The sequence below is a fragment of the Mobula hypostoma genome, chromosome 1 (genome assembly GCF_963921235.1).
Source record: "Mobula hypostoma chromosome 1, sMobHyp1.1, whole genome shotgun sequence".
Lineage (NCBI taxonomy): Eukaryota > Metazoa > Chordata > Chondrichthyes > Myliobatiformes > Myliobatidae > Mobula > Mobula hypostoma.
In genome coordinates, this window is record NC_086097.1 from 168029387 (window position 1) to 168055628 (window position 26242).

Below are 26242 nucleotides of genomic sequence, written 5' to 3' on the forward strand. Positions count from 1 at the left end.
AGAGAGTGGTAGCTGTGTGGAACGAGCTTCCAGCAGAAGTGGTTGAGGCAGGTTCGATGTTGTCGTTTAAAGTTAAATTGGATAGATATATGGACAGGAAAGGAATGGAGGGTTATGGGCTGAGTGCAGGTCGGTGGGACCAGGTGAGAGTAAGAGTTCGGCACGGACTAGAAGGGCTGAGATGGCCTGTTTCCGTGCTGTAATTGTTATATGGTTATATCCTACCACTCACCTACACACTTGGGGAAATTTGCAGTTGCCAATTAACTTACTAATCTGCATGGTCAAATAATACCCTTTGTGGCAGTGAATCTGCAGGCCTTACCTCCAACCTTGACATGACTCAGCACCACACTAGTGTGGCTGACTTCAAACTTCTTTGAAATGGTCTAGCAAGCCACTATATTCAAGAAACTGGGGATAAGCAGTAAATACTTGCCTTGTCAATGAAATGAACTACCTTTTCATAGAAAGGTATAGTGCGCATAGTGAAAGTTGGTGAATACAGTGACGGTGAAGGAGGGATGCAGCATTCCAGGGAGTTAATAGTCTCTCAGCATACAGTGAGGTCAGTAGAAAGAGATGAACCCTTGTACAGACCAGGTCCCTGTACTGATCCAATGTACTTGTGTAGGAGGAAGTTCTCTTGGATGTTTCTGCCATGTTCAGTTGTCATTATTACTGTATGTGTCAGGACTCTAGTCCAGAAACAGTCATTGTACCTTCTTATCAGGAGTCAAGATTAAACTGCAAATTGGGCCTCAAGTGGCAGACTGTGGAAACCCCATCCCAGGAACACTGGCTAGCAGCAGACCCAGCTCAGAGCTTGGCCTTGTTAGTTGTTCTGGGTCTTTGACAATTTTTAAATTGCCTCTGACAATCCTCCAGATTCTTTAAATAACTAAATTCAACTTCCCCAGCTGCAGTAGCGGGATCGAAACAAATCACTAGTCCAAGCCTCTGAATCCAACCCCACATTCAACACATTTGGATCACAGCAATCAGTTTCATTTTCCCTACCTTTTGTTTCTTGTCCATTTTCTGATTCCCTCCCTGCCAGCTTCACTTCCAAGTCTTTGTTTTCATCTACCACATCACAGACTTCACTTGCTTTCTTTCCTTCCCCTCTTCCCTACCTTTGAACTCAAAACTTGCTCATGATTTACTGGTTTGCCCTAAGATTCCAGCATGAACACTGTAGGTCAAATAGCTTCCTTCTGCGGAACCTCCACAATTCTATGATGCTACAAGGTTGTGGTTTACTCTTGGTGTTCTTAAGGTTACAGCACGCTAGCAGGCCCTTCCAGCCCAATGAACCCACACCATCCCGTTACTAACCTATACCTCTTTGGAACATAGGAGGAAACCAGAGCACCCAAAGGAAACACATGCTGTCACGGGGAGAACGTACAAACGCTATACAATCAGCAGCGGGGATTGAAGCTGGGTTACTGGTACACTAACTGCTACACTACCACACCACTACGCAGTACCTGGCTTATCTTGTGTCTGATCCAGCTTCATCTATAGAACAGGTAGATTTTCTTGACGTTCAAAAATTGATCAATTTCAGCCTTGAAAGGACGGAGAATTTCAGGACTGAGAATTCACAAAATCTTTATAGCTTCTTCTCTATCTCAATCTTCAACATCCAACACCTTCCAGTGGGATACTAGCCCAGTCTTAGGTTCACTAACTAAAGGAAACATCTTCTCAGTCCCTCTCACAATATTGCATCTCTCCTTCATCTGAACTCCATGAGTGTACAAACAAATTAGGAACAGGTACGAGCCTAATTCACCTACACTTTAAACCAATTACCAATTAATTCCCACAACTTGCTCCGCCATTTAACTAGATCCTCCCTGATCCAGCTGGAAACGCAATCTGATTCCTGCTCATCCCAGTTACCTTTTGCCTACCCCACTCCCTTCCATTTGGAGTATCTGTCCACCTTGGCCACAAAGAAAAACACCACACTTTGAGGAAAATAGTTCCGAGACTCAGTCATGGGTAAATTAGATCATAAATTATTGGAAGGTACTCTATGGGACAGGATGTAAAAGTATTTGGCGAGACACGGCTATCAAAACTTGCAAGGGTTTCGAGGGTGGGAGAGGACATGGTAGATAGAACTAGGCAGAAGGTTGACACATACGTACTTTGATGATAAATTTATTTTGAGTCGGTATGGAATAGACAGGCTAAAAGGCCTGTTTCTGTGCTGTTCTTGACCTTCAACCCTCTAACCAAATAGACCAATCTTTCTTTGTCTCCAGTTCAATCCTTTATACAAGAATTAATTCATCAAATCTACTCCACCATCTCAAACTTCCAGAGAGGATGCACACCACTCTCTTTTTAAAAAACATTTTAAGATGCCTTAAACCAAAAGAAGTCTGATTCCTTACCAGGAGGAAGCTGGGGTTGTCGCGATTCCTCCAGTTGAAGGAAGGGATGCTGATCTCAGGGAGGTGCTGCCCGTGCAGCACAGTGCAGGCGCTGTGTGTGTGACCACTCAGGATCAGACGAGGCTGAAACCACCACAGCAGCTGGAACCCACCCAAAGAAGTTTGTTAGTACCAACACATTAAAAACAGTTTTGAACAGACATGTTGATCTGTGCACCACGTTCATGTCGAGGTAGTAAATCACTGACAGAAAGACGCAGCATAGAAACATGCTCGAGTCCACCAAGGTCCTGTTTTTACACTAATCCCACTCTCCTCCCCACATTCCCATCAGCTTTCTCCAGATTCTACCACTCACCTACACACTCGGGGCAATTTACCGTCACCAATTAACTTACCAACCTGCATCGTGTTTAGGACATGGGAGGAAACGAGATCACCCGGGGGAAAAGAACCAGCTCACAGGGAGAAGGTGCAAACTCCACACACAGGTGGCACAGGAGGGCAGGACTGAACCTGGGCCACTGCAGCTGCGGCTCAGTTGCACCACTAGGAGGGCCACTGCCTCTAGTTAGTAACACCAGTTGACAGAGGAAAGGGGTATACAAGTGCCCTGGTATCTAGACTGGAAGGGAAGTGAATATTTACCAGGAAGCACCAGACTGGTTTCTGTATCATGAACAGTGCAGGCAAACAGCACACTGCAGCTGTTCGAGCTGCAGAAATTTGCCCTGATGGAATTCACAAATCATCTTCCAAGTACTTGAGGTGCAGAATAAAATTCACTCTCACAGAAAGTGAGGAGTAACAAAGCAGTTAAATAAAATTTATTTTTCAACTCGTATTCCTTGGTACATGTGCAAATGATGCAGCTTCACATTGCAGAAAATTGTGATACGGATCGTTTCCAGCAGCAAACCACACAGGTCACCTGTGGTTTCCAGTGCTAACTGACCATTACATGTAGGGATGAGGTTTGAGGAAGAAATGGTCCATTACCTTTGTTAGTTTTACACACAGATACAAGTGCAGTACAAAATTGTTAGGTCCATGCCAAAGACTGGCTTATTTGGTGTGAATGTCACCAATCATTTTGGGGACAGGTAGTGATCAGTTGGTGCCCCCTCGGTAATAATGAAATGTCACAGATCCCAAGCACCAGCAAACAACGCACAGGGCCGCAAGAGGCTACAGAGGGTTGCAGCTCCATCATGGGCACAACCTGCCCCACCATCCAGTGCATCCCCTTTTTCTGTTACTACCATTGGGGAGGAGGTACAGGAGCCCAAAGACCCACAATCAACAGTTCAGACAGTTTCTTCCCTTCCGCCAGATTTATGAACTGTCCATGAACGTTATGCCTTGCATCATTTGCACTATTTATTTTTGTAATTTATAGTAATTTTATGTCTTTGCACTATAATACTTCTGCTGCAAAAAAAACTTCATTTCATCAGTGGTAACAAATTTGACCCGATTTTTAAGAGCTTGAGCAGTCAAAAGAATTTAACAAAAGGAATTAGGTTGGATAATCTGATCCTCCACAAGATATCCAGGTACCCACACAACATTACTGCAACAATTCCATTACATTCCCAGAGACCACACTGCTAAAATGAGGATTACAGCCATGGTTGCTGTTCAACTATTTCAGCAGCTATAATCAGAACCACCCATTATCTCGCTACAAAATCGCCACCCTTGAATTAGCCAAGCAGCTTTGGAAATGTGCTGATGTGCACCTATGCTCTCCACCCAGTTTGCTGGGTGACAAGAGTTCAACCGGCCTGTAACAGGCACCCGCTCAGAAGTTCATTTGTGGTGATCCTATGTATGCACCTTCTCAACTGCTACAATTCTTCATGCCTCCAGCTCTGGCATTCTGAAAACATTGGTGGTTACACTGCCCAGGTTCTCTGTAATCCAATTCCAGCCTCAACTCTTCAATTTTATCCAACTCTTTCTCATCAAGAATCTGTACACCTCTCCCTTAAAAATATTCAAGGACTCGCTTCCTCAGTGAGAGGAAGAAAGTGAGTTACAAAGACCTGGTGAGAAAAAATAATTTCATCTCCTATCTGTTATAAATAGGCGAGGCCTTTACCTTATTTTTAAATATTAACCCCTAGTTCTAGATATTCCTCTCCACATCCACAGTCAAGACCTGTGCACTTCAGTGATCAGGGCTGAAGGACAGGGCATTGAAGTGTGCAATAGAACAAAGAGACATGGGAATATACATAGAAACATAGAAACATAGAAAATAGGTGCAGGAGTAGGCCATTCGGCCCTTCGAGCCTGCACCGCCATTTATTATGATCATGGCTGATCATCCAACTCAGAACCCCGCCCCAGCCTTCCCTCCATAGCCCCTGACCCCTGTAGCCACAAGGGCCATATCTAACTCCCTCTTAAATATAGCCAATGAACTGGCCTCAACTATTTCCTGTGGCAGAGAATTCCACAGATTCACCACTCTCTGTGTGAAGAAGTTTTTCCTAATCTCGGTCCTAAAAGGCTTCCCCTCTATCCTCAAACTGTGGCCCCTCGTTCTGGACTTCCCCAACATCGGGAACAATCTTCCTGCATCTAGCCTGTCCAATCCCTTTAGGATTTTATACGTTTCAATCAGATCCCCCCTCAATCTTCTAAATTCCAACGAGTACAAGCCCAGTTCATCCAGTCTTTCTTCATATGAAAGTCCTGCCATCCCAGGAATCAATCTGGTGAACCTTCTTTGTACTCTCTCTATGGCAAGGATGTCTTTCCTCAGATTAGGGGACCAAAACTGCACACAATACTCCAGGTGTGGTCTCACCAAGGCCTTATACAACTGCAGTAGTACCTCCCTGCTCCTGTACTCGAATCCTCTCGCTATAAATGCCAGCATACCATTCGCCTTTTTCACCGCCTGCTGTACCTGCATGCCCACTTTCAATGACTGGTGTATAATGACACCCAGGTCTCGTTGCACCTCCCCTTTTCCTAATCGGCCACCATTCAGATAATAATCTGTCTTCCTATTTTTGCCACCAAAGTGGATAACTTCACATTTATCCACATTAAATTGCATCTGCCATGAATTTGCCCACTCACCCAACCTATCCAAGTCACCCTGCATCCTCCTCACAGCTAACACTGCCACCCAGCTTCGTGTCATCCGCAAACTTGGAGATGCTGCATTTAATTCCCTCATCCAAGTCATTAATATATATTGTAAACAACTGGGGTCCCAGCACTGAGCCTTGCGGTACCCCACTAGTCACCGCCTGCCATTCTGAAAAGGTCCCGTTTATTCCCACTCTTTGCTTCCTGTCTGCTAACCAATTCTCCACCCACACCAATACCTTACCCCCAATACCGTGTGCTTTAAGTTTGCACACTAATCTCCTGTGTGGGACCTTGTCAAAAGCCTTTTGAAAATCCAAATATACCACATCCACTGGTTCTCCCCTATCCACTCTACTAGTTACATCCTCAAAAAATTCTATGAGATTCGTCAGACATGATTTTCCTTTCACAAATCCATGCTGACTTTGTCCGATCATTTCACCGCTTTCCAAATGTGCTGTTATCACATCCTTGATAACTGACTCCAGCAGTTTCCCCACCACCGACGTAAGGCTAACCGGTCTATAATTCCCCGGTTTCTCTCTCCCTTTTTTAAAAAGTGGGGTTACATTAGCCACCCTCCAATCCTCAGGAACTAGTCCAGAATCTAACGAGTTTTGAAAAATTATCACTAATGCATCCACTATTTCTTGGGCTACTTCCTTAAGCACTCTAGGATGCAGACCATCTGGCCCTGGGGATTTATCTGCCTTCAATCCCTTCAATTTACCTAACACCACTTCCCTACTAACATGTATTTCACTCAGTTCCTCCATCTCACTGGACCCTCTGTCCCCTACTATTTCTGGAAGATTATTTATGTCCTCCTTAGTGAAGACAGAACCAAAGTAATTATTCAATTGGTCTGCCATGTCCTTGCTCCCCATAATCTATTCACCTGTTTCTGTCTGCAGGGGAACTACATTTGTCTTTACCAGTCTTTTCCTTTTTACATATCTATAAAAGCTTTTACAGTCCGTTTTTATGTTCCTTGCCAGTTTTCTCTCATAATCTTTTTTCCCCTTCCTAATTAAGCCCTTTGTCCTCCTCTGCTGAACTCTGAATTTCTCCCAGATCTCAGGTGAGCCACTTTCTCTGGCTAATTTGTATGCTTCTTCTTTGGAATTGATACTATCCCTAATTTCTCTTGTCAGCCACGGGTGCACTACCTTCCTTGATTTATTCTTTTGCCAAACTGGGATGAACAATTGTTGTAGTTCATCCATGCAACCTGTAAATGCTTGCCATTGCATATCCACCGTCAATCCTTTAAGTGTCATTTGCCAGTCTATCTTAGCTAATTCACGTCTCATACCTTCAAAGTTACCCCTCTTTAAGTTCAGAACCTTTGTTTCTGAATTAACTATGTCACTCTCCATCTTAATGAAGAATTCCACCATATTATGGTCACTCTTACCCAAGGGGCCTCTCATGACAAGGTTGCTAATTAACCCTTCCTCATTGCTCAAAACCCAGTCCAGAATAGCCTGCTCTCTAGTTGGTTCCTCGACATGTTGGTTCAAAAAACCATCCCACATACATTCCAAGAAATCCTCTTCCTCAGCACCTTTACCAATTTGGTTCACCCAGTCTACATGTAGATTGAAGTCACCCATTATAACTGCTGTTCCTTTATTGCACACATTTCTAATTTCCTGTTTAATACCATCTCCGACCTCACTACTACTGTTAGGTGGCCTGTACACAACTGCCACCAGCGTCTTCTGCCCCTTAGTGTTACGCAGCTCTACCCATATCGATTCCGCATCTTCCCGGCTTATGTCCTTCCTTTCTATTGCGTTAATCTCTTCTTTAACCAGCAACGCCACCCCACCTCCCCTTCCTTCATGTCTATCCCTCCTGAATATTGAATATCCCTGAATGTTGAGCTCCCATCCCTGGTCACCCTGGAGCCATGTCTCTGTGATCCCAACTATATCATAATCATTAATAACAATCTGCACTTTCAATTCATCCACCTTATTACGAATGCTCCTTGCATTGACACACAAAGCCTTCAGGTGCTCTTTTACAACTCTCTTAGCCCTTATATAATTATGTTGAAAAGTGGCCCTTTTTAATGCTTGCCCTGGATTTGTTAGCCTGCCACTTTTACTTTTCTCCTTAGTACTTTTTGCTTCTACCCTCACTTTACACCCCTCTGCCTCTCTGCACTGGTTCCCATCCCCCTCTTGTGAACTAACCTCCTCACGCCTAGCCTCTTTAATTTGATTCCCAACCCCCAACCATTCTAGTTTAAAGTCACCTCAGTAGCCCTCGCTGATCTCCCTGCCAGGATATTGGTCCCCCTAGGATTCAAGTGTAACCCATCCTTTTTGTACAGGTCACGCCTGCGCCAAAAGAGGTCCCGATGATCCAAAAACTTGAATCCCTGCCCCCTGCTCCAATCCCTCAGCCACGCATTTATCCTCCACCTCATCGCATTCCTCCTCTCACTGTCGCGTGGCACAGGCAGTAATCCCGAGATTACTACCTTTGCGGTCCTTTTCCTCAACTCCCTTCCTAGCTCCCTATATTCTCCTTTCAGGACCTCATCCCTTTTCCTACCTATGTCATTGGTACCTATATGTACCACAACCTCTGGCTCCTCACCCTCCCACTTCAGGATATCTTGGACACGATCAGAAATATCCCGGACCCTGGCACCAGGGAGGCAAACTACCATCCGGGTCTCTGGACTGCATCCACAGAATCGCCTATCTGACCCCCATACTATCGAGTCCCCTATCACAACTGCCCTCCTCTTCCTTGCCCTACCCTTCTGAGCTACAGGGCCAGACTCTGTGCCGGAGGCAAGGCCACTCTCGCTTCCCCTGGGTAAGCTGTCCCCCCCAACAGTACTCAAACAGGAGTACCTATTGTTAAGGGGCACAGCCACCAGGGCACTCCCTATTACCTGACTCTTCCCCTTCCCCCTCCTAACCGTGACCCACTTGTCTGCCTCCCATGGCCCCGGTGTGACCACCTGCCTGCAACTCCTCTCTATCAACTCCTCACTCTCCCTGACCAGACGAAGGTCATCGAGCTGCAGCTCCAGTTCCGTAACGCTGTCCCTTAGGAGCTGCATCTCAATGCACTTGGCGCAGATGTAGACGTCCGGGAGGCTTGGAGACTCCAGGGCCTCCCACATCCGACACTGAGAACAGCAAACTGCCCTCACACTCATACTGCCCCTCTCCTCAAATAACAACAGAAAATGAATGCCAAACCTTCCTCGCCTTGCCCGTTTCCGCCTAAGCCCGTTGAGCCGAAGCCCTTAAATCTTCACTCTGCTCCCGGCTCACTCCGCCACCCACAAACTATGCTGCCTGCTCTATGATCCTTAATTCGTTGAGAGTGGCTTCACAGGCAGATAGAGTTGTAAAGAGAGTTTTTGGCAGATTGGCCTTCATAAATCAGGACATTATGGACAGGAGTTAGAACATAGTACAGGCCCTTCGGTCCACAATGTTGTGCCAACCCTTAAACCCTGCCTCCCATATAAGCCCCACCTTAAATTCCTCCATATACCTGTCTAGTAGTCTCTTAAATTTCACTAGTGTATCTGCCTCCACCACTGACTCAGGCAGTGCATTCCATTCACCAATCACTCTCTGAGTAAAAAACCTTCCTCTAATATCCCCCTTGAACTTCCCACCCCTTACCTTAAAGCCATGTCCTCTTGTATTGACCAGAGTTTTATAGAGCTGCATCATTACCCTGCAACTCTTAAACTGTATCCCTCCACTTAGGAAAGCTAAAACCCCATAAGCTCTCTTAACTACCCTGGATGTTACTTTGAAGTTATTTAAGACATTCGTGAGGCCAAATTTGAAGTATTGTGTGCAGTTCTGGTTACTTACCTACAGAAACACATCAATAAGCGAGAAAGAAGCAGAGAAATTTTACAAGGGGATTTACAGGACTTGAGGCCTGAGTTACAGAGATAGCTTGAGTAGGTTAGGACTTCATTCCCTGGAATGCAGGAGAAAATAAGGGAAGATCTATAGAGTTATATAAAATTATGAGGTGTATAGACAGGATGTGGAGACTAGAACTACAGGTCATAGGTTTAGGGTAGAAAGGCGGAATATTTAAAGGAAATCTGAAGGGAGACTACTTCGCTTAGAGAGTAGTGTGAGTGTAGAATGAGCTGCCAGTGGAAGTAGTAGATGTAACAATTGTAACACTTAAGAGAAGTTCTGACAGGTAAATGAATGAGAGAGGAATGGACAGCAATGGTCTGGGTGCAGGTAGATGAGACTCAGCAGAAAATTAGGCTTGTATAGAATAGATGGGCCAAAGAGCCTTCTTTTGTGTTGTAGTGCTCTATGACTTTATATTGAGAGAGTCCCTCCCTTATAGATCCACAGAAACACGAGAGACTGCAGATGCCAGGTTCACTTGGGAAAATCAATAAGCCTCATTATGATGTCAACCATTTCATTCAAAAGACACTCCTTGGGTAATGCAGTAGAATTGTACATTCCTGGGAGAGTGGGCTTGTAAGGGGTGAATTAAATTGAACAAAAAGTCATATTTGATTCCTCTCTGGTATGTGCAGAAGTGTGGAACACAAAATAGTAGGTTTAGGACAAAGTGGTGTCAGTTTAGAATTGAGAATATTTTGAGTACAGGAGAACTGGTTGGTACACAGCCCTGAGCGTAATGACATGAACGTGTCTTTCTTCAGACACGCTGCCTTCCGAGATACGTGGCTAGGCTGAAGGCCACAAAGGGTAAGAGGGTAGGTACCACAGAGTACTACCATGACTGAATGGAAATATACTGGGGTAGCAATTATGCCACATTTTTAAAGTGTGAAATGGGGCAACAACTTTGTTGCATGATGGCATGAATATCAATTTCTCTAACTTCCAGTAATTTCTTTATTCCCCTAGCCGGTTATTCTCTCACACCTTCTCTTCTCAACTGTCCATCATCTCCCTTGGATTTTCTTCCTCCTTCTCTTTCTTCCCTGGTCCACTGTCCTCTCCTATTAGATTCCTTCTTGTTCAGCCCATTGTCTCATCCACCTATCACCTCTCACTTCTTACTTCATCTCTGTCCCCCAAACAGCTACCTTCCCCCTCACCTGGTCTCACCGACCACCTGCCGGCTTGCACTCCTCCCCTCCCCCCCCCCATCTTATTCTGGCTTCAGCCCCCTTCCTTTCCAGTTCTGGTGGAGGGTCTCAGACCAAACATCGACTGTTTCTGCCCCTCCATAGATGCTGCCTGACTTGCTGAGTTGCTCAACTTCTTTGTGCAAGTTGGAATTTTGCCTTAGGCTGAGTCCAGATCGGTGCTACGAGCCAGACAGAGAGATACATTGGACACCTGAGATTCCCTCCAAATCTTTATAGATCGCCTTATTGATTAGTTGATAAGTACAGTATTAATTTGCTTCCTTTTCTACATGATCCTTTTCTGTTTTTTATTCTACTGTACAGATAATACTAATGAAGTAGTTTTCTATAACCTTTAACACTTACATAGTGCCTCCTTTGTTTGTGAGTTCCTCTAGCTACTGAATCAGAAAAGGACAAAGAATGTATTCAAAGATATTTTTATTACAGGGTTGTGTAGTTAATTCTCAGGAGTAAAATGTGAACTCACTGCCTTTAGACGTGAAAGTAAGAATGTTACCTAGTGAACCACAGCTGATCTGCCAGCTGTAAATCCAGCTTAGCTTCCAAAGTATTCATGCTCTCCCACTGTGCAAAATAAAAACATCAAGACCAAAGTTACGAATGGATCCCTTACCTTTTTAGAAGCTTCAGCGGACAAGGTGTCATATCTCTCCCGGAAGAGCAGCTTCTTTTCCTCAGGGGATGCAGAGTCCTCGCCCGTACACTCTGCATCGCTGACTCGATAAAGGGGATAATGCTGCAAGAATCAGGTGCCATTAGGACAATAACAAACTGGATCACTGCACAGAGTGGTGGTTCGTGATCATAGGGCATGTCATTACTACAACACAGGTAATTTCTTCTCAACATCACTCCTCAACTGCTGTAGGACCGCTCTGAAGTTGTAAGAATGGTTGGTAAATTTCAATCCTCACAGGGGACTTTCAGGACCATGATAAATTGGCCAGTTACTCTAAATAGAGGAGTATATAAAGACAATATTGTTTGCCCGCACTTTTGCTATAACGTAAACACTATATTCTACATTCTGCCATGGCTTAATCCCTTCTACCACTTCAATGTGCTCATGTTTTGAAATTATCTTTATGGATGGCATACAAAAGGGAAGTTTTCTTCCTGTATCTCGGTACACGTGACAATAATATACCAATTTCTCGGCAACAAAAACTAGACTTGGAACAAGGGCTCAGAGGACCACTAGTATAGAACATGGGGGATGAATTACCTGTTTCTATGCAATTCCATGAGTATCCTTTCACTCCCAAATTGCTGCTGTCAGCAAAATTAACAACTGAAGTCTGGACCACTGATCCAGAAGTCAATGAATTTGAAGCTCAACATGGTAGCCAGGGAACCTAACTTCATGTAATAAAAGTAACCTTGAAATGAAGTGTTGGCCTCCAGAAGTGACATGAAACCACCAAATTGTTGTAAAAACCCCCAAGGTTCTCTGATGCCCAATAGAACATAGAAGAGTACAGCACAGAAACGGGTCCTTTGGCCCACGATGTCCATGTCGAGCATAATGCCAAATTAAATTAATTGCAAGTGACTCATATCTCTATTCCTTGCAGATTCATGTGTCTACCTAAAAGCCTCTTGAATTAGAGGAACCAGAATAAGGTTTATTAGCACTGATACAGAACGAATGCTGGCAGTGTCCACATACACATAATCCAGCACAACACTGCCTGTGTGCATTAGACTGCAGTGAACATCACCTGTTGTACATCCTACCAGCTGACAAGAATTGTTCCAGTCATTCTGCAAGCCTGCTACTTGTTTTGCCAGATCCTTTCATCCCTCCACAGGGGCAGCGCTACTGTGGCGCTTAACGGCGACTCCTTTGAGATCAGCTGTGGAAAATGCTTAATTTCTACCTTTGACATCTCTCTTTTCCCTTTCCAAGGTGGATGGGGTTCTGACAAGAGACATTGACCTAGAGTTACACTCAGACTTTGGTTCTTTGCGGTGGTGGGACCCCACTCCCCGGGGGCTCACAAGCAGCCACTTTTGAAATCCCAAGGATGTGGCCTAGAAAGACGAGCGCGCTGTCAGGGTTCAGAGCATCACAGCCCCGTGGACAAGCCACCTCCACGGGATAAAACAGTGGATTGGCTGTCAGGGGCTCTGTACTCGGCCAATCGCGCACTTTCTCTCTCGTTGGTGGGGAAGAGTTTGTTGCCAATTCTCAAGCTGGAGATCTCAGAAAAAAAAGTGACACAGCAGACTTTATCATCACAAGTCAGCGAGTTGTTGTGCCTTGTCTCCCCTCTCTGTGTGAAAGGGTAGCACTTCACCTTCCCTTTACTGGGGAGAGAGCGAGAGAGCCTGACACATGGCAGGTTGTCTGGGTGAACAATTAGCTTTTGTTGTACTGCAGATCATGGTCTTTCTTGGGGACTTTGCTATTGCTTGCCTGGTGGGTGGAGGGTGCTGATACCGTGGATGGGGGTGGGTAAGGGTCATTGTTTTACTGCTGCTTGTGCATGAGTGGGGAGAGTGGGGGGAGTTTGGAGTTCTAATGTTTTTACTGTCACTCATTCTTTGGGGCACTCTTCTGTTTTCATAGATGTCCGCGAAGAACAAGAATTTCAGGTTGTATGTTGTATACATTTCTCTCATATTAAGTGGAACTACTGAACTTTCTGCTGACTTGTCCCAGTGATCTTTCCATTCCAAGGACAGATCGATTATGCGGGCTGTTCACTGAGTGAGCCTTACAGCGATCATTGAGTCACAAAGCTCACTTTCCCAACCCCATTGCCCTTCTACCCTCACTGAGCCCATCACTCTTCTGCTCTCCTCAGCCCAGTCCGTCGCCGACCTCATCACCCTTCTCCTTCAGCCAATTCCTCATCTAAAACTTGGACTCTTACTTGGATTACCCTACACCCTTAACATTCTGGAAATTGCTGATATAAGAGAGATCATTTTCTCACAGTCAGGCTCAGGGGCAGGGCCTGCCCTTTCTCATATGGGAGTGCATCATTAGTTTAAAAAAAAACATGATGACAAGCATAAGAGCACAGCAAAGATTTAGTGTTGCTGTGAAAACACAATGAATCTGTTGACAGCAAAGCAAAATCACTCAAGGCAGATTTTTTAAAAATTCCTACCTGAAGTAAAATAGGAGGGGAATATTCTGTGAATATTCTCTTGTCTTTACAGTTCTCACTGGAATGATCTGAATCCAGCTGTTGGAAAAATATATTGTTAACATTTTGAAAAATCTCCCTTCAATTTTGCACAACTGTATATCAAAAGTAAATGCACAACTCACCACCAGACCTATTATCTCATGAACTAAAACAAGGCTGTAAGCCAAACGACTTCCAATGCTTCAAACATGGCATCGCAAGGGGAAATAATGGGCATAAGCTGGTGAGGTTCAAAGATTTCAGCAGTGCTTTAAAAATTTAAAGGCTGAGTGAAAGGAATGAAGAAAAGTGCAGAGCTTAGAGGAGAAATGGGGGCAAGGATTGTCGTAGGGAAGTACAAGCAGGCAGAGGGGCTTTACCAAGACGAAGACCTCCACCTGGAAGTTGGGCTTCAGGTGGACAGATCAGCTCTGCATTAGAAAGCATGTCTAGAGAGAATGACAGGTGACTTGATAGAGGTGTATAAGGTGATGTGAGGCATAGACAAAGTGGAGAGCCAGCACCTTTTTTTGCAGGGTGGAAGTGGCAAATAATGGCTAATACGAGTGGGCATAATTTTAAGGTGATTCAAGGGAAGTATGGGGGGGGATGGCACAGGTTTCTTTTTAAACACGGAGACTGGTGGGTGCACACACTTCCAGGGTTGGTGTTAGCAGCAAATACATTAAGGACAGTTAAAAGAGTTCTTAGATTGCCCCATGGATGAAAGAAAGATGGATGGCCATGCGAGAGGGAAGGGTTAGATTGGCACAACGTTGTGAGCAGAAGGACCTGTAGCATGCTACACTGTCCTATGCTCTTGTTTGAGAACGGATGGAGATTCTGGAGATAACCGTAAAGGAGGACAGTGATTACTGGTCATCCTGCAGAGTCCGAGGGGGCAATGGGTGGGTGTGGTGATGGCACAAGGAGACAACGTCCAAACTGGAGAGGACCATGGGCAACAGCGTGGAACTACTGGGAGGGAATGCACTGATGGGGTTCAAAGATTTTGTTGGGCACCAGAGCATCAAGTGGTGTGGCTATACAACAGCCAAATCTGCAGCCGCAGGAGCAGAGCAAGTAATGGGCAAACATGGATGTCAAGTCACATTCTGCCAACTGCTGGTATTGGAAGATCCTTAAGTTTCCCTCCCCCTCCACTGACCAAACCTCTGAACACCAAAAATCACAACTGGTTACTGCTCAAGTGGAGCTATCCCTGAACTGTACTCTATAACCAAGGGTGCAGAAACCACCACGAGAGATAAAGAAAGGTGGGGGGGGGAGGGGGGGAGTTGCTGCGGAGTTTATCAGTAAGTATTCAGACCTGGGGTGGCAGCATGATACCGTCAGACAGTAGTAGGTGACTGATTGTAACAGAAACTGCTGGAGAGAGCGACGTGGTGGGAGGATGACAGGGTGCCAAGAACATGTGGGGATGCAGGAATGTGGCGGTCAGGAGAGTGCTTATGAAGAAGTTAAAGAGAGGCAACATGTCAGGTAGAGAGCGAGTGGCGTCACAACAGTCACTGGCAAGGTGAACTGGTAAGTGTTACCCACTTCCCACACCCAGAGTTCATCAGCTACTGGAAGGAGCGTGCAGGTCGGACACAGTGGACCCTTCATGAACACTGCTCGCAAGCGACTTAGATACTTGCTCACAACACGCTGAAGGAACTCAGCAGGTCAGGCAGCATCCGTGGAAAAGATCGGTCGACGTTTCGGGCCGGAACCCTTCATCAGGACTGTAGAGGGAAGAGGCAGAGGCCCTATAAAGAATGTGGGGGGAGGGTGGGAAGGAGAAGGCTGGTAGGTTCCAGGTGAAAAACCAGTAAGGGGAAAGATAAAGGGGTGGGGGAAGGGAAGCAGGGAGGTGATAGGCAGGAAAGGTGAAGAAGGAATGGGGAAAACACAATGGGTAGTAGAAGGAGGCGGAACCATGAGGGAAGTGATAGGCATCTGGGGGAGGGGCAGAGTGACATAGGGTTAGGGGAAGGGAGGGGGAGGGAATTACCGGAAGTTGGAGAATTCTATGTTCATACCAAGGGGCTGGAGACTACCTAGATGGTATATGAGGTGTTGCTCCTCCAACCTGAGTTCAGCCTCATCATGGCAGTAGAGGAGGCCATGTATGGACATATCTGAATGGGAGTGGGAAGCAGAATTGAAGTGGGTGGCTACTGGGAGATCCTGCCTGTTTTGGCGGACGGAGCGGAGGTGCTCAACGAAGCGGTCCCCCAATCTGCGTCAGGTTCCACCGATGTTGCCTCACTTGGAAGTACTGTTTGGGGCCCTGAGTGGTGGCAAGAGAGGAGGTGTAGGGATAGGTGTAGCACTTATCCCTGTAAGCACTTGTGAGTCTGTTGGGGTCATCTATTGCATCCGGTGCTCCCGGTGCAGCCTCCTCTACATACATTAATTCCATTTTATTCTCCCCACGTTCCCCTCAACCCCACCTTACTCCTCATCTGTACATCAGGGATAATTTGCAGCGAACAACTAATCCTCCAACCTTCATGTCTTTGGGATGTGGGAGGAAATCAAAATACCCAGGGAAGGCTCATAGGGTCACAGAGAAAACACACAACACCCACACAGGTTTGGTGCTGGAGGTCAGGATTGAACCTGAGTCACTGGAGCTATGCGGCAGCAGCTCCAGTACTGATTCCAAAATAAATCACATCCACAATGCATCTTTAACAGGATCAGAATGTCTAACATGAGAGGGCATGCGTTTAAGGTGAGAGGCAGTAAGTTAAATAATGTGGAGGGCAATTCATTATTTTTTTTACATGAAGAGTGGTAGGTGCCTGGAATGCAGCAGCAGTGAAAGCAAATACAATAGAGACATTTAAGGGACTCAGACAGGCAGAGATATGAAAGATTCATATGGACAGACGGGTCCAGTTCAGCAGGCTTTAATTACTAGTTGAATTAGTTCAGCACAATGTTGTGGGTCAAAGGTTTTGCTCCGGTGCTGTTCTGGGTTTCTGACAAGATGCAGTTGGGCAGTTCATAAATGGGTGACAGGATGCTGAGCAGAGAGCGAGAGATAACAGAAGTCTAAACAAGCCATGGTCAGGGATAAAGAGGGTACCAAACACAGAGCCTGTAGGAGTAAATGGAAGAGGGTAATTGAAGGACAATTCTAAAGCAACAATGGGCTTGTAACTGGCAGGAGTATGAGCAAGTGAGCTGAGGAAAGTTAATTAGAGGGGATTCCATGAGCCCAGAGACAAACGGAAAATTACTCCAGTCAGGATACCAGGACAGATGTCCTAGGACAATTGGATGGAGTGATCTGAAACTACACAGAGGTAAAGAATCGACAAAGGAATGGGAGGTCAAAGGGAATGCAGAGTTCAAAGGTTAAAGCATCATGGTCACAGCTATACCACAAGTCACTGGCTGTCTAATGAAATTTATCTTTTTGAAATAAAACTGTTTTTTAAACAAAGGTCACTGCCACAGATATTTGAATCAATAACTGACCACAGGGTTTGTATCAATGATTAACTACTTATATTTATGAGCGTGGAAAGGAAAGTCACATTAACTGGCATCATTTCACTTTGTTATAGCCACAGAATTGTTCAAAAAGCAAGTCAGCTACTTTCCCCATTTTAAAAACTGCTTTCCAACTAGTTGCAATCCCTGCTCTTTCACAATGTTTCTGGAATGTTTCCAATTTTAAGCATTTATCCAAATCCCTTTCAAAAAATTATTATTGAATCTCCTTCCACCACTTTACAGGCAGTGCATTGGCAACCCACATTGGCAACCCACTAATAAGTTCACCGCAATTAACTTCTGCTGGCATGCCACCCGTTCTGCAAATGGTGTTAACCCACCTGTCGGGAGCAATTCAGTGCCAAGGAGAGCTGATGAAGATCATTTTCTACTTCCTCGCAAATGGAGCAACCATCCCCATGCAAAGCAATGCTGTTAACTAGAACAAAACTGCAAACACAAAGGGCAGCATAAATCTTCCATCCATCCACATGATGAATAAGCACAGTTCTTCAAGCACACAAAGGAACGTTGCTGGTTTCTATTTTGGCTGCACTGAACTGAGGTCAAGTTCGAACAAAAACAAAATATCAGCTTAATCCCGACCTCTCAGCATCACCCACTGCTACACCAGCTGCCTGCAGTACACAATCCCATTTTCTGCCAATTCCAGCTCTAGGCTCCCATCCATTGAAATTGCTGAAACATATTTTACTTTAACACTTTATAAGTGTCACAAATAACCGAGGATGCGAGGACACCATTTGCTGCCACTCCATGAGTCCGCACTGGATCTTCTTGAGGAGCAATCCACCTGGTTCCTCTCACTACATCCCATTGATTTCTTCTCCCTTGAGTACTGGGTGGGGGTGGGGGTGGGGGCGGGGGCGGGGGAAGAGGCTTCATGTGCACTGCAACTCTAATAAATGAAACAAAGTTGTACAAGACATTGGCAAGACTGAATTTGGAATAGTGCATGCAAGTCTGGTCACCTACCTACAGAAAAGATAAGCTTGAAAGAATGCAGAGAAAATTTACAAGGACATCAGGACTGAAGGCCCTGAGTTACATAAATAGGTTGAATAGTTTAGGATTTAATTCTGTAGAGTGCCAAAAAATGAGGGGAGACCTTACAGAGGTATACAAAATTATGAGGGGTATGGATAGGGTAAATACATGCATTTCCCCACTCAGATTGGGTGAGGTGATAGGTTTAGGGTGAAAGGTGAAATATTTAAAGAAAATCTGAGGGGGAACTTCTTCACTCAGAGGGTGGTGTAACTGTGGAATGAGCTGCCAGTGGAAGTGATAGGTGCAGGTCAATTATGATGTTGAAGATAAGTTTGAGTAGGTACATGGATGAGAGGGACTTGGAGAGATACAGTCCAGGTACAGATAGATGGGACTAGGCAGAAGACCAGGTCACATGGACTAGGTAAGCTGTATGAATCTATTAAGCCAGCAGTCCCCAACTACCGGGCTGTGGACCAGTACCGGGCCGCAAAGCATGTGCTACCAGGCTGTGAGGAAACGATATGAGTCAGCTGCACCTCTCCTCATTCCCTGTCACGCACTGTTGAACTTGAACATAGGATTGCCAACTGTCCCGTATTTGCCGGGACATCCCGTATATTGGGCTAAATTGACTTGTCCCATACTTCCCCAGCTAAGGTTGAGCGTTCCTATGAAACCGTTCATGCCAAGATGGCGTGAAGCGAAGAAGCAGTTACCATTAATTTATATGAGAAAAATTTTTGAGCATTCCCAGACCCAAAAAAAACCTACCAAATAACACATAAAACCTAAAATAACAGTAACATATAGTAAAAGCAGGAATAATATGATAAATACACAACCTATATAAAGTAGAAATAATGTATGTACAGTGTAGTCGGGAAGATGAAAGCAAAACCGATTTGTGGGGGGAAAAAATCGGCACATACGCACATCACATGTGCACGTCACGCATGCGCACACAGGTGCCCGTGCAAGGCTTCATGATCATGATAGTCTTTCCTGGGGTAAAGTGTCCCAGGATTTGACTGCTACTCTTGTCCCTTATTTGGGAGTGAGAAAGCTGGCAACCCTAACTGTGAAAGACATGTTGAGGTGAGCCTAACCCTACTTGACCACTACCACCCCCGGGTTGGCCGGTCCACAAGAATATCGTCAATATTAAACCGGTTCGCGGTGCAAAAAAGGTTGGGGACCCCTGTATTAAGCAGATGAATCAACTTAAGAGTGCCCTGTTGAAGAAACGTCAGCAATTTCTTTCCCTTCCCCACAGATGCTGCTCAAACCGCTCGGTTCCTTCAGCAAATTGTTTGTTTCTCCAGATTCCTGTGTCTGTGTGTACACTAAATGTATGCTTGTTAGTGTCCGTCCAGCCATGAGAGAGATCGATATCCAACTTCCTTTATGATCACCATTCAGAACAACCAAAAATAAACTACACTGAACCACTGCACTTCTAATATTTAAAAGTTTACAATATGCTATTGCCTCTTTGCCACACACTTTCCATACATTAATTTTTTTAAACTAATTGGAGAAAAATACATTTATAGTCAAAAATAAGTGGCTAATAAGAATTAGAAGCAGGAGCCCATTTGCTGCCTTGAGCTTGTTCAATACCATGGCTATGACTAATGCTCACCTGTCTCAGGCCTCCTGATTACTATCAAAATCTATTGCCTGCAGCCCTTGAGCATACATCCAGTGCCTGAGCATTTAAAACAGGCTAAGGGAGAGCTTCTTTTTAGATCTCGGTGTAGCTACGTTCTGAAGTTCACCGCAGCAAGGAAACAGAATTGATCAGGGCTTTCAGTAAAGAGCCAGAAGGATCCTTGAGGCAGCACAATCTGTAAAGCTGCCACAAAAGACCTCAGGAACAGGGCCTAACAGGATTGCTCTTCAACCTGGAATTTCAAACCTATTAAACAATGCTCCCTGACCAACTGAGTGTTTCTGATTTTACTTTGCGCTATCAGGAGATGGCGTAGATCGAAAGGTTCAGATGGCCTGTTCTTGTGTCAAAATATTTCAACAATTCAGTGTTCCACAGGGATCTGTTCTGGGACCTCGGCTGTTTGTGATGTACTGTGATATCAATCACTTGGATGAAAATGTAGATGGATGGATGGATAGCGAGTTTGAAGGTAAAACCACAATTGGTGGAGCTCTGGACAGTATAAAGGACCATCAAGTAATACTGTGGGATACAGATCAGTTACAGAGAGGAACAAGTGTGAGCTGTTGCACTTTGGGAGGTCAAATGAAAGTAGAAAGTGTGCAGTTAGTGGCAGGCCCCTTAATAGAATTGAGGCACAGAAGGACGTTGAGGTCCAGGTCCACCCTTCACTGAAGTGCTATGCAAGTGGATAGGGCAGTAAAGAAGGGGTATGGCATATTTGTCTTCGTTGGTATTGGTGTTGGCAAATGGAATGTCGGCCTTCATTGCTAGAGGGATTGAATTTAAGAGTAGGGAGGTTATGCTGCAACTGTACAGGGCACTGGTGAGGCTGCACCTCGAGTACTGCGTGCAGTTCTGGTCTCCTTACTTGAAGGAGGATATACTGGCTTTGGAGGTGGTACACAGAAGGTTCATCAGGTTGATTCCAGAGATGAGGAGGTTAGACTATGAGGAGAGATTGAGTCGCCTGGGACTGTACTCACTGGAATTCAGAAGAATGATAGGAGATCTTATAGAAACATATAAAATCACGAAAGGGACAGATAAGATAGAGGCAGGAAAGTTGTTTCCACTGGTACAACTAGGGGACATAACCTCAAGAGTCAGGGAGTAGATTTAGGGTGGAGATGAGGAGGATTTAGGGAATTGCTTTTCCCTAAAATTGGTGAATCTGTGCAATTCTCTGCTCAATGAAGCAGTGGAGGCTAACTCAACAAATATAATTAAAACAAGGTTGGATAGGCTTTTGGTAGTAGGGGAAATTAAGAGTTATAGGGGAAAGGCAGGTAGGTGGATATGAGTCCATGACCAGATCAGCCATGAATTTATTGAATGGCGGAGCAGGCTCGATGGGCCAGATAGCCCACTCCTGCTCGTATTTTTTTTTGAGTACAAGGATAAGGAAATTATCTCAGTCCGCACTTGGAGTATTGTATGCAGTTCTCGACAGGATGCATGTGGAGACTGTGGAAAATATGCAGAAGAGGTTTACCAGGATGCTGCCTTAATTAGATGGTAAGAACTACAAGAAAAGTTCGGGCAAACTTGAGTTGTTCTCCCTAGAACGTCAGAAGGAGAGAAGCAACCTGACAGAGATTTTTTAAATGATAAGAGGCATGGGTAGGGTAAACCAAATCTATTATCCGGGGCAGAAACATCAAACATTAGAGGACATGCTTTTAAGGCTGGGGGGAGGGGGGTTTAAAAGGTGCCATGAGGAGCAAGTTTGTCTTTTTTTATTATTATGTCAGGAGTGCTAGGTGCCTGCAATGGGTAACCAGGGTGGTAGCAGTGGAAGAAAGCATTTTGGTGGGTATTTAGTCATAGTCATAGTCATATTTTATTGATCCCGGGGGAAATTGGTTTTCGTTACAGTTGCACCATAAATAATTAAATAGTAATATGTAAGTTATGCCAGGAAATAAGTCTAGGACCAGCCTATTGGCTCAGGGTGTCTGACCCTCCAAGGGAGGAGTTGTAAAGTTTGATGGCCACAGGCCATCTATATTTGATAGACAGATGAATGTGAAGGGAATGGAGGGTTGTCAGTTACTGGAGGAGAATGTTTAGTATAAATTGGTAAAACATCAACAAAACATGGTGGGCCAAGTGCCCTGTGCAATGCTACACTGTTCTGTTTTCTGTATTCATCAGCTCTGACATCTACCTCCCAGTCATACACAAATTGTGCTTTGCTGATGCCAACACATCACAACCTTCCATTTTGTAACACAGGGATGAATTATTAGTGATGGCTCCATCATTCTAACCTACTACGTACATGCTTCATTGCTCTTCCGTAGTTACCAGTCTGACTATCTTTCAAAGTGATCCAATCCTGACAGTAAAGAGACATACACCTACACTGAACATTTTAAGCTGTGTCTTAAGCATTCCAGCTATCAACAGACAGGCACGGTGGACAATAACGCTCTGTTCAAATGATATCCTGGTGCAGTGGTTGCAACAGGATGCATTTACTTACAGTGCCCAGTGGAGAACCACCAGCCTACACAGACATTCTTCCTTTGAACGACTGATTGGATATAGACTACTTAAGCTCTGCCAGATACTCACACAGGCAGAGCAGGAACACCCCTAGCTTATACAAAACACTACAGATACAACTGGACTTTACACTAACCACCCAACCTTTACAATAAGCCTTCATATCTACCTGGTGTAGCTTGCAGCTTTGAATTACTAGAAGCACAAGTGGATTATGCAGCAAACCGCCATTCCTGCTAACATAATTATGGTTTAAATCTCTGTTGGCAATATGGCTGTCACAGAAAGCTCCAGCTAATCACTGACCCTATCCTTTTCTCAGGAATGCCTAGAGAAAGGCTTCTGTTAAATCACTGCCACTAGGTAGATCCTGCCTACTGGTCTGTTCCACATTACATCTCCCTAAAAGAAAAACTCTGTGATTGAAAGGAAGTCAAATGAAGAAATATTACAGTTTCTCCCCACTTCATTAACTCCCAATCTACATCACTATGGAACACACTTTAAGTATTCCCTAGCAAAAGAATCAGGCAGGAAGGTGGATATAACAGAGTCCACTTACTTTATACCCTTCCTCGACACCACTTTAGCGGAGGTGAAGTTAAACGTATACTCAAACCTCTGCAGTTTGTACGAATCCATCCTGTGAAAGCAAGCCAAATACAGAGGACGGCAGTCATTTATACAAACTCAACATTTTCAGACCAAAATGTCCTGTTTAATCGGAGTTCACACTGGAACATGCAGACATTATCAGGAGAAGATAGCAACAGCAAAGCTGGCCTACACCCCTGTAGCCAAACCTGCAACAGAAACATTTGAACTCATGGCAAACCAATGCCAACTGAAATCTATCAGAGTATCTATCCCAACCTGGTGGCAGGTCATTTAAAAAAAACTTTCAAAATAAACCATGATGAAGAATCCTCAGAGAAGTGACTCATACACAAACAGCTTCAACCCAAGGGCACAATATCCATCTGTATTCAGCGCAGAACATGTGCAGACAGGGCGATCACAACCACTTACTAAAGCAAGAAAACCAGGCTTACTGTTCTTCCCTTTCATACCAACTTTTCCATGAAAACTGATGATAAGGACGAATTAAGCTGAGTACTGCCTTGGTTTGTAATGAGTAGAATGAATACTACTCAAAAAGAAGGGATTAGTGGCAATCCATTGTCACAGGTTTGATTTTGTACTCTAATAAGGGGTATTTAGGGGTAAGCTGGTTAACTGGCAAGGAACCATGGACATGACTGATGACTGCAGAGATAGGAGCAGGTACCTTCAAGTGAGGGTTATGTTCAGAGTAAGAGTTGGACTTGGACTTCTGCCCCTTTATTTGTTGAAGGAAAGGAATCAGTTAAAGTACAAAGAGTGCAGAATGGAAAGTTTAAAAGATTCAGGGAGCAGCTATACTGAACCCTGTGACCACGCAAGTAGTTGAGGATAGTCTGTCACAGATAGCCTCGGATATATCTTTTCACCCATGATGCCCTTCACTGCCGAAGCAGCAGAAACTCAAGCTCACTGGTCTAATATACAACACATTTTATATCCGTCTACCATCCTGCAATTCCAACAGCCAGCACCTTCAACGTAAGCAACACACACAAGATATTGGAGGAACTCAGCAGGTCAGGCAGCACCTATGGAAATGAATAAACAGTCAACGTTTTGGGCTGAGATCCTTCTTCAGGACTATGAGACACTCTTTCAATGAAACAAGTCTCAATTAGATCACTGTCACACTCTACATTCCAGCAAGTCTTGGGTATCCAATCACCTTGAAATCATGCAGTCAAAGAGAGAGCACAGTTGGTCACAATGACATTAATTCCATTTCTTAATCTCCCCACATTCTCATCAATTCCCTCAGATTCTACCACTCACCCACACAAGGAGTAATTTACAGTGGGCAATTAACCTATCAACCCATAGATCTGAGAGGAAACCGGAACACCCAGAGGAAACCCAAGCGGTCAGAGGGTTAATGTACAAATTCCACACAACCAGCACCCAAGGTCAGGACTGAACCCATTCTTTGATGCCTTGAGGGGCTGGGTGCACTAGCTGCACAACTCTGCTACCCTACCACTACCTGCATTACTTCTAAAGTAAGTACGTTTTCACTTTGGTGCAAGGACAAAAATTGTACACCAATCTCCATGGGTGATCCCAGCAAAGCTCTGTACAATTACACCAACCTTCTTACCACTTAACTCCAGCCTCTTGAGCCAAAGCTCAACATGCAATTCAGTTCCAGATTACTTACTTCAAAGCTCCACTTCCCTTGTTTCCTGAACCAGCACAAGCCCTTTCCTCACACAAACTTTTCACTTGTTTAAAGCAATCAGTCTTATTATCTTTAGTTTACTTTGGAGTCTAAACTGAGAGATTTGCTCAAAAGCAAAAGATGTTCAAGATGTTTAAGATCAAACTATCAACAGTGATCACCCCTTTTCTTCTCCTCACCTGCCCATCACATCTCTCTAGTTCCCCTCCTCCTTCCCTTTATTCTGTCCGCTCCTATTACATTTGTTCTTCTTGAGCCCTCTGCCACTTCCATCTATCCCCTCCAAGCTTTTTGCTTCAACCTCCTTCCCCCACCCACCTTCGCCCTCACCTGGTCTCACCCGCCAGCTTGTACTGCTCCTGCTCTGCCACCTTCTTATTCTGGCTTCGGCCCCCTTCCTGCCCAGGCCCGAAGAAGGGTCTTGGCCCAAAATGTTGTCCCTTCCACAGAGGCTGCCTGACTTGCTGAATTTCTTCAGAATTTGTGTGTTTTGCTCAATTACAGTTCAAAGTAAATTTATTATCAAGGTACATATATGTCACCATATACAACCCAGAGATTCATTTTCTTGCAGGCCTACTCAATAAATCCATAACAGAATAATAGCCATAATAAAATCAATGGAAGACTACACCAACTTGGACATTCAACCAGTGTGCAAAAAACAACAAAATCAGCAAATACAAAGAAAGAAAGAAATATAAATAAGCAATAAGTACCAAAAATATGAGATGAAGAGTCCTTGAAAGTGAGTGCATAGCTTGTGGGAACATTTCAATGATGAGGCAAGTGAAGCTGAGTGAAGTTATCCCCTCTGGTCAAAGAGCCTGATAGTTGAGGGGTAACAACTGTAGTAACAGTGAGCATTGGTCCAAGGTGATAAATCTCCTGCTTGCTCCAGAAACCCACTGTGACGAAAGAATGACCAGGTGCTACTGAAATTCGATTATAAGCCAGTGTTTATATTTATGAGCCACTGCTCTCTGTTTGATGGTCTGCTACAACCTGACTGAGTACTTTAAATGGAGCAACTTTCTCAGAAATTTTCTATTCTCCCTATCCCAGAAAATGAAGCAGCAAGCATTGAGTGTCTTTTCACTGGGATGATCTGGAGCTCTTAGAGTCTGCCCGTAACTAAAGAGTGGACTGGATATATCTTTTATAAATTTCTATTTACAAGTTTATTGAATGTTCCAATTCAACCTTCCTGATTTAAAGTCGGCAGCCTCAACCTCGATGGTCGGGTTTTAAGAGTGGGTTGGGGAAGGAGTTTGTGTCAAGAAACCTGAAAATCCCAGGATACTGCCAGCTCTGCCGTTTTTAATGGAGAGAATGAAATCAAACTGAAGGTTTTCAGCGGGTTGAGCACCATTTGTGGGGTGGGGGAACAACTGTTGACATTTCAGATTGAGACCA

General features: G+C 44.6%; 1 protein-coding gene across 5 annotated transcripts in view; it reads right to left on the reverse strand.

Moving 5' to 3' along the window:
• Window positions 1-26242, reverse strand: part of mppe1 (metallophosphoesterase 1) — a 76342-nt gene that overhangs the window by 19583 nt on the left and 30517 nt on the right. For all 5 annotated transcript variants that reach the window (XR_010019354.1, XM_063059426.1, XM_063059435.1 and 2 more), the window contains 5 exons: window positions 23090-23170; window positions 17669-17777; window positions 13794-13871; window positions 11288-11410; window positions 2412-2552 (listed from right to left, as the gene is read on the reverse strand). Coding sequence is in view for 4 of the 5 variants with exons in the window: in XM_063059426.1 (XP_062915496.1) it covers window positions 2412-2552; window positions 11288-11410; window positions 13794-13871; window positions 17669-17777; window positions 23090-23170 (532 nt within the window). In the remaining variant the exon portion in view is untranslated. The remainder of the gene's footprint in view (window positions 1-2411; window positions 2553-11287; window positions 11411-13793; window positions 13872-17668; window positions 17778-23089; window positions 23171-26242) is intronic.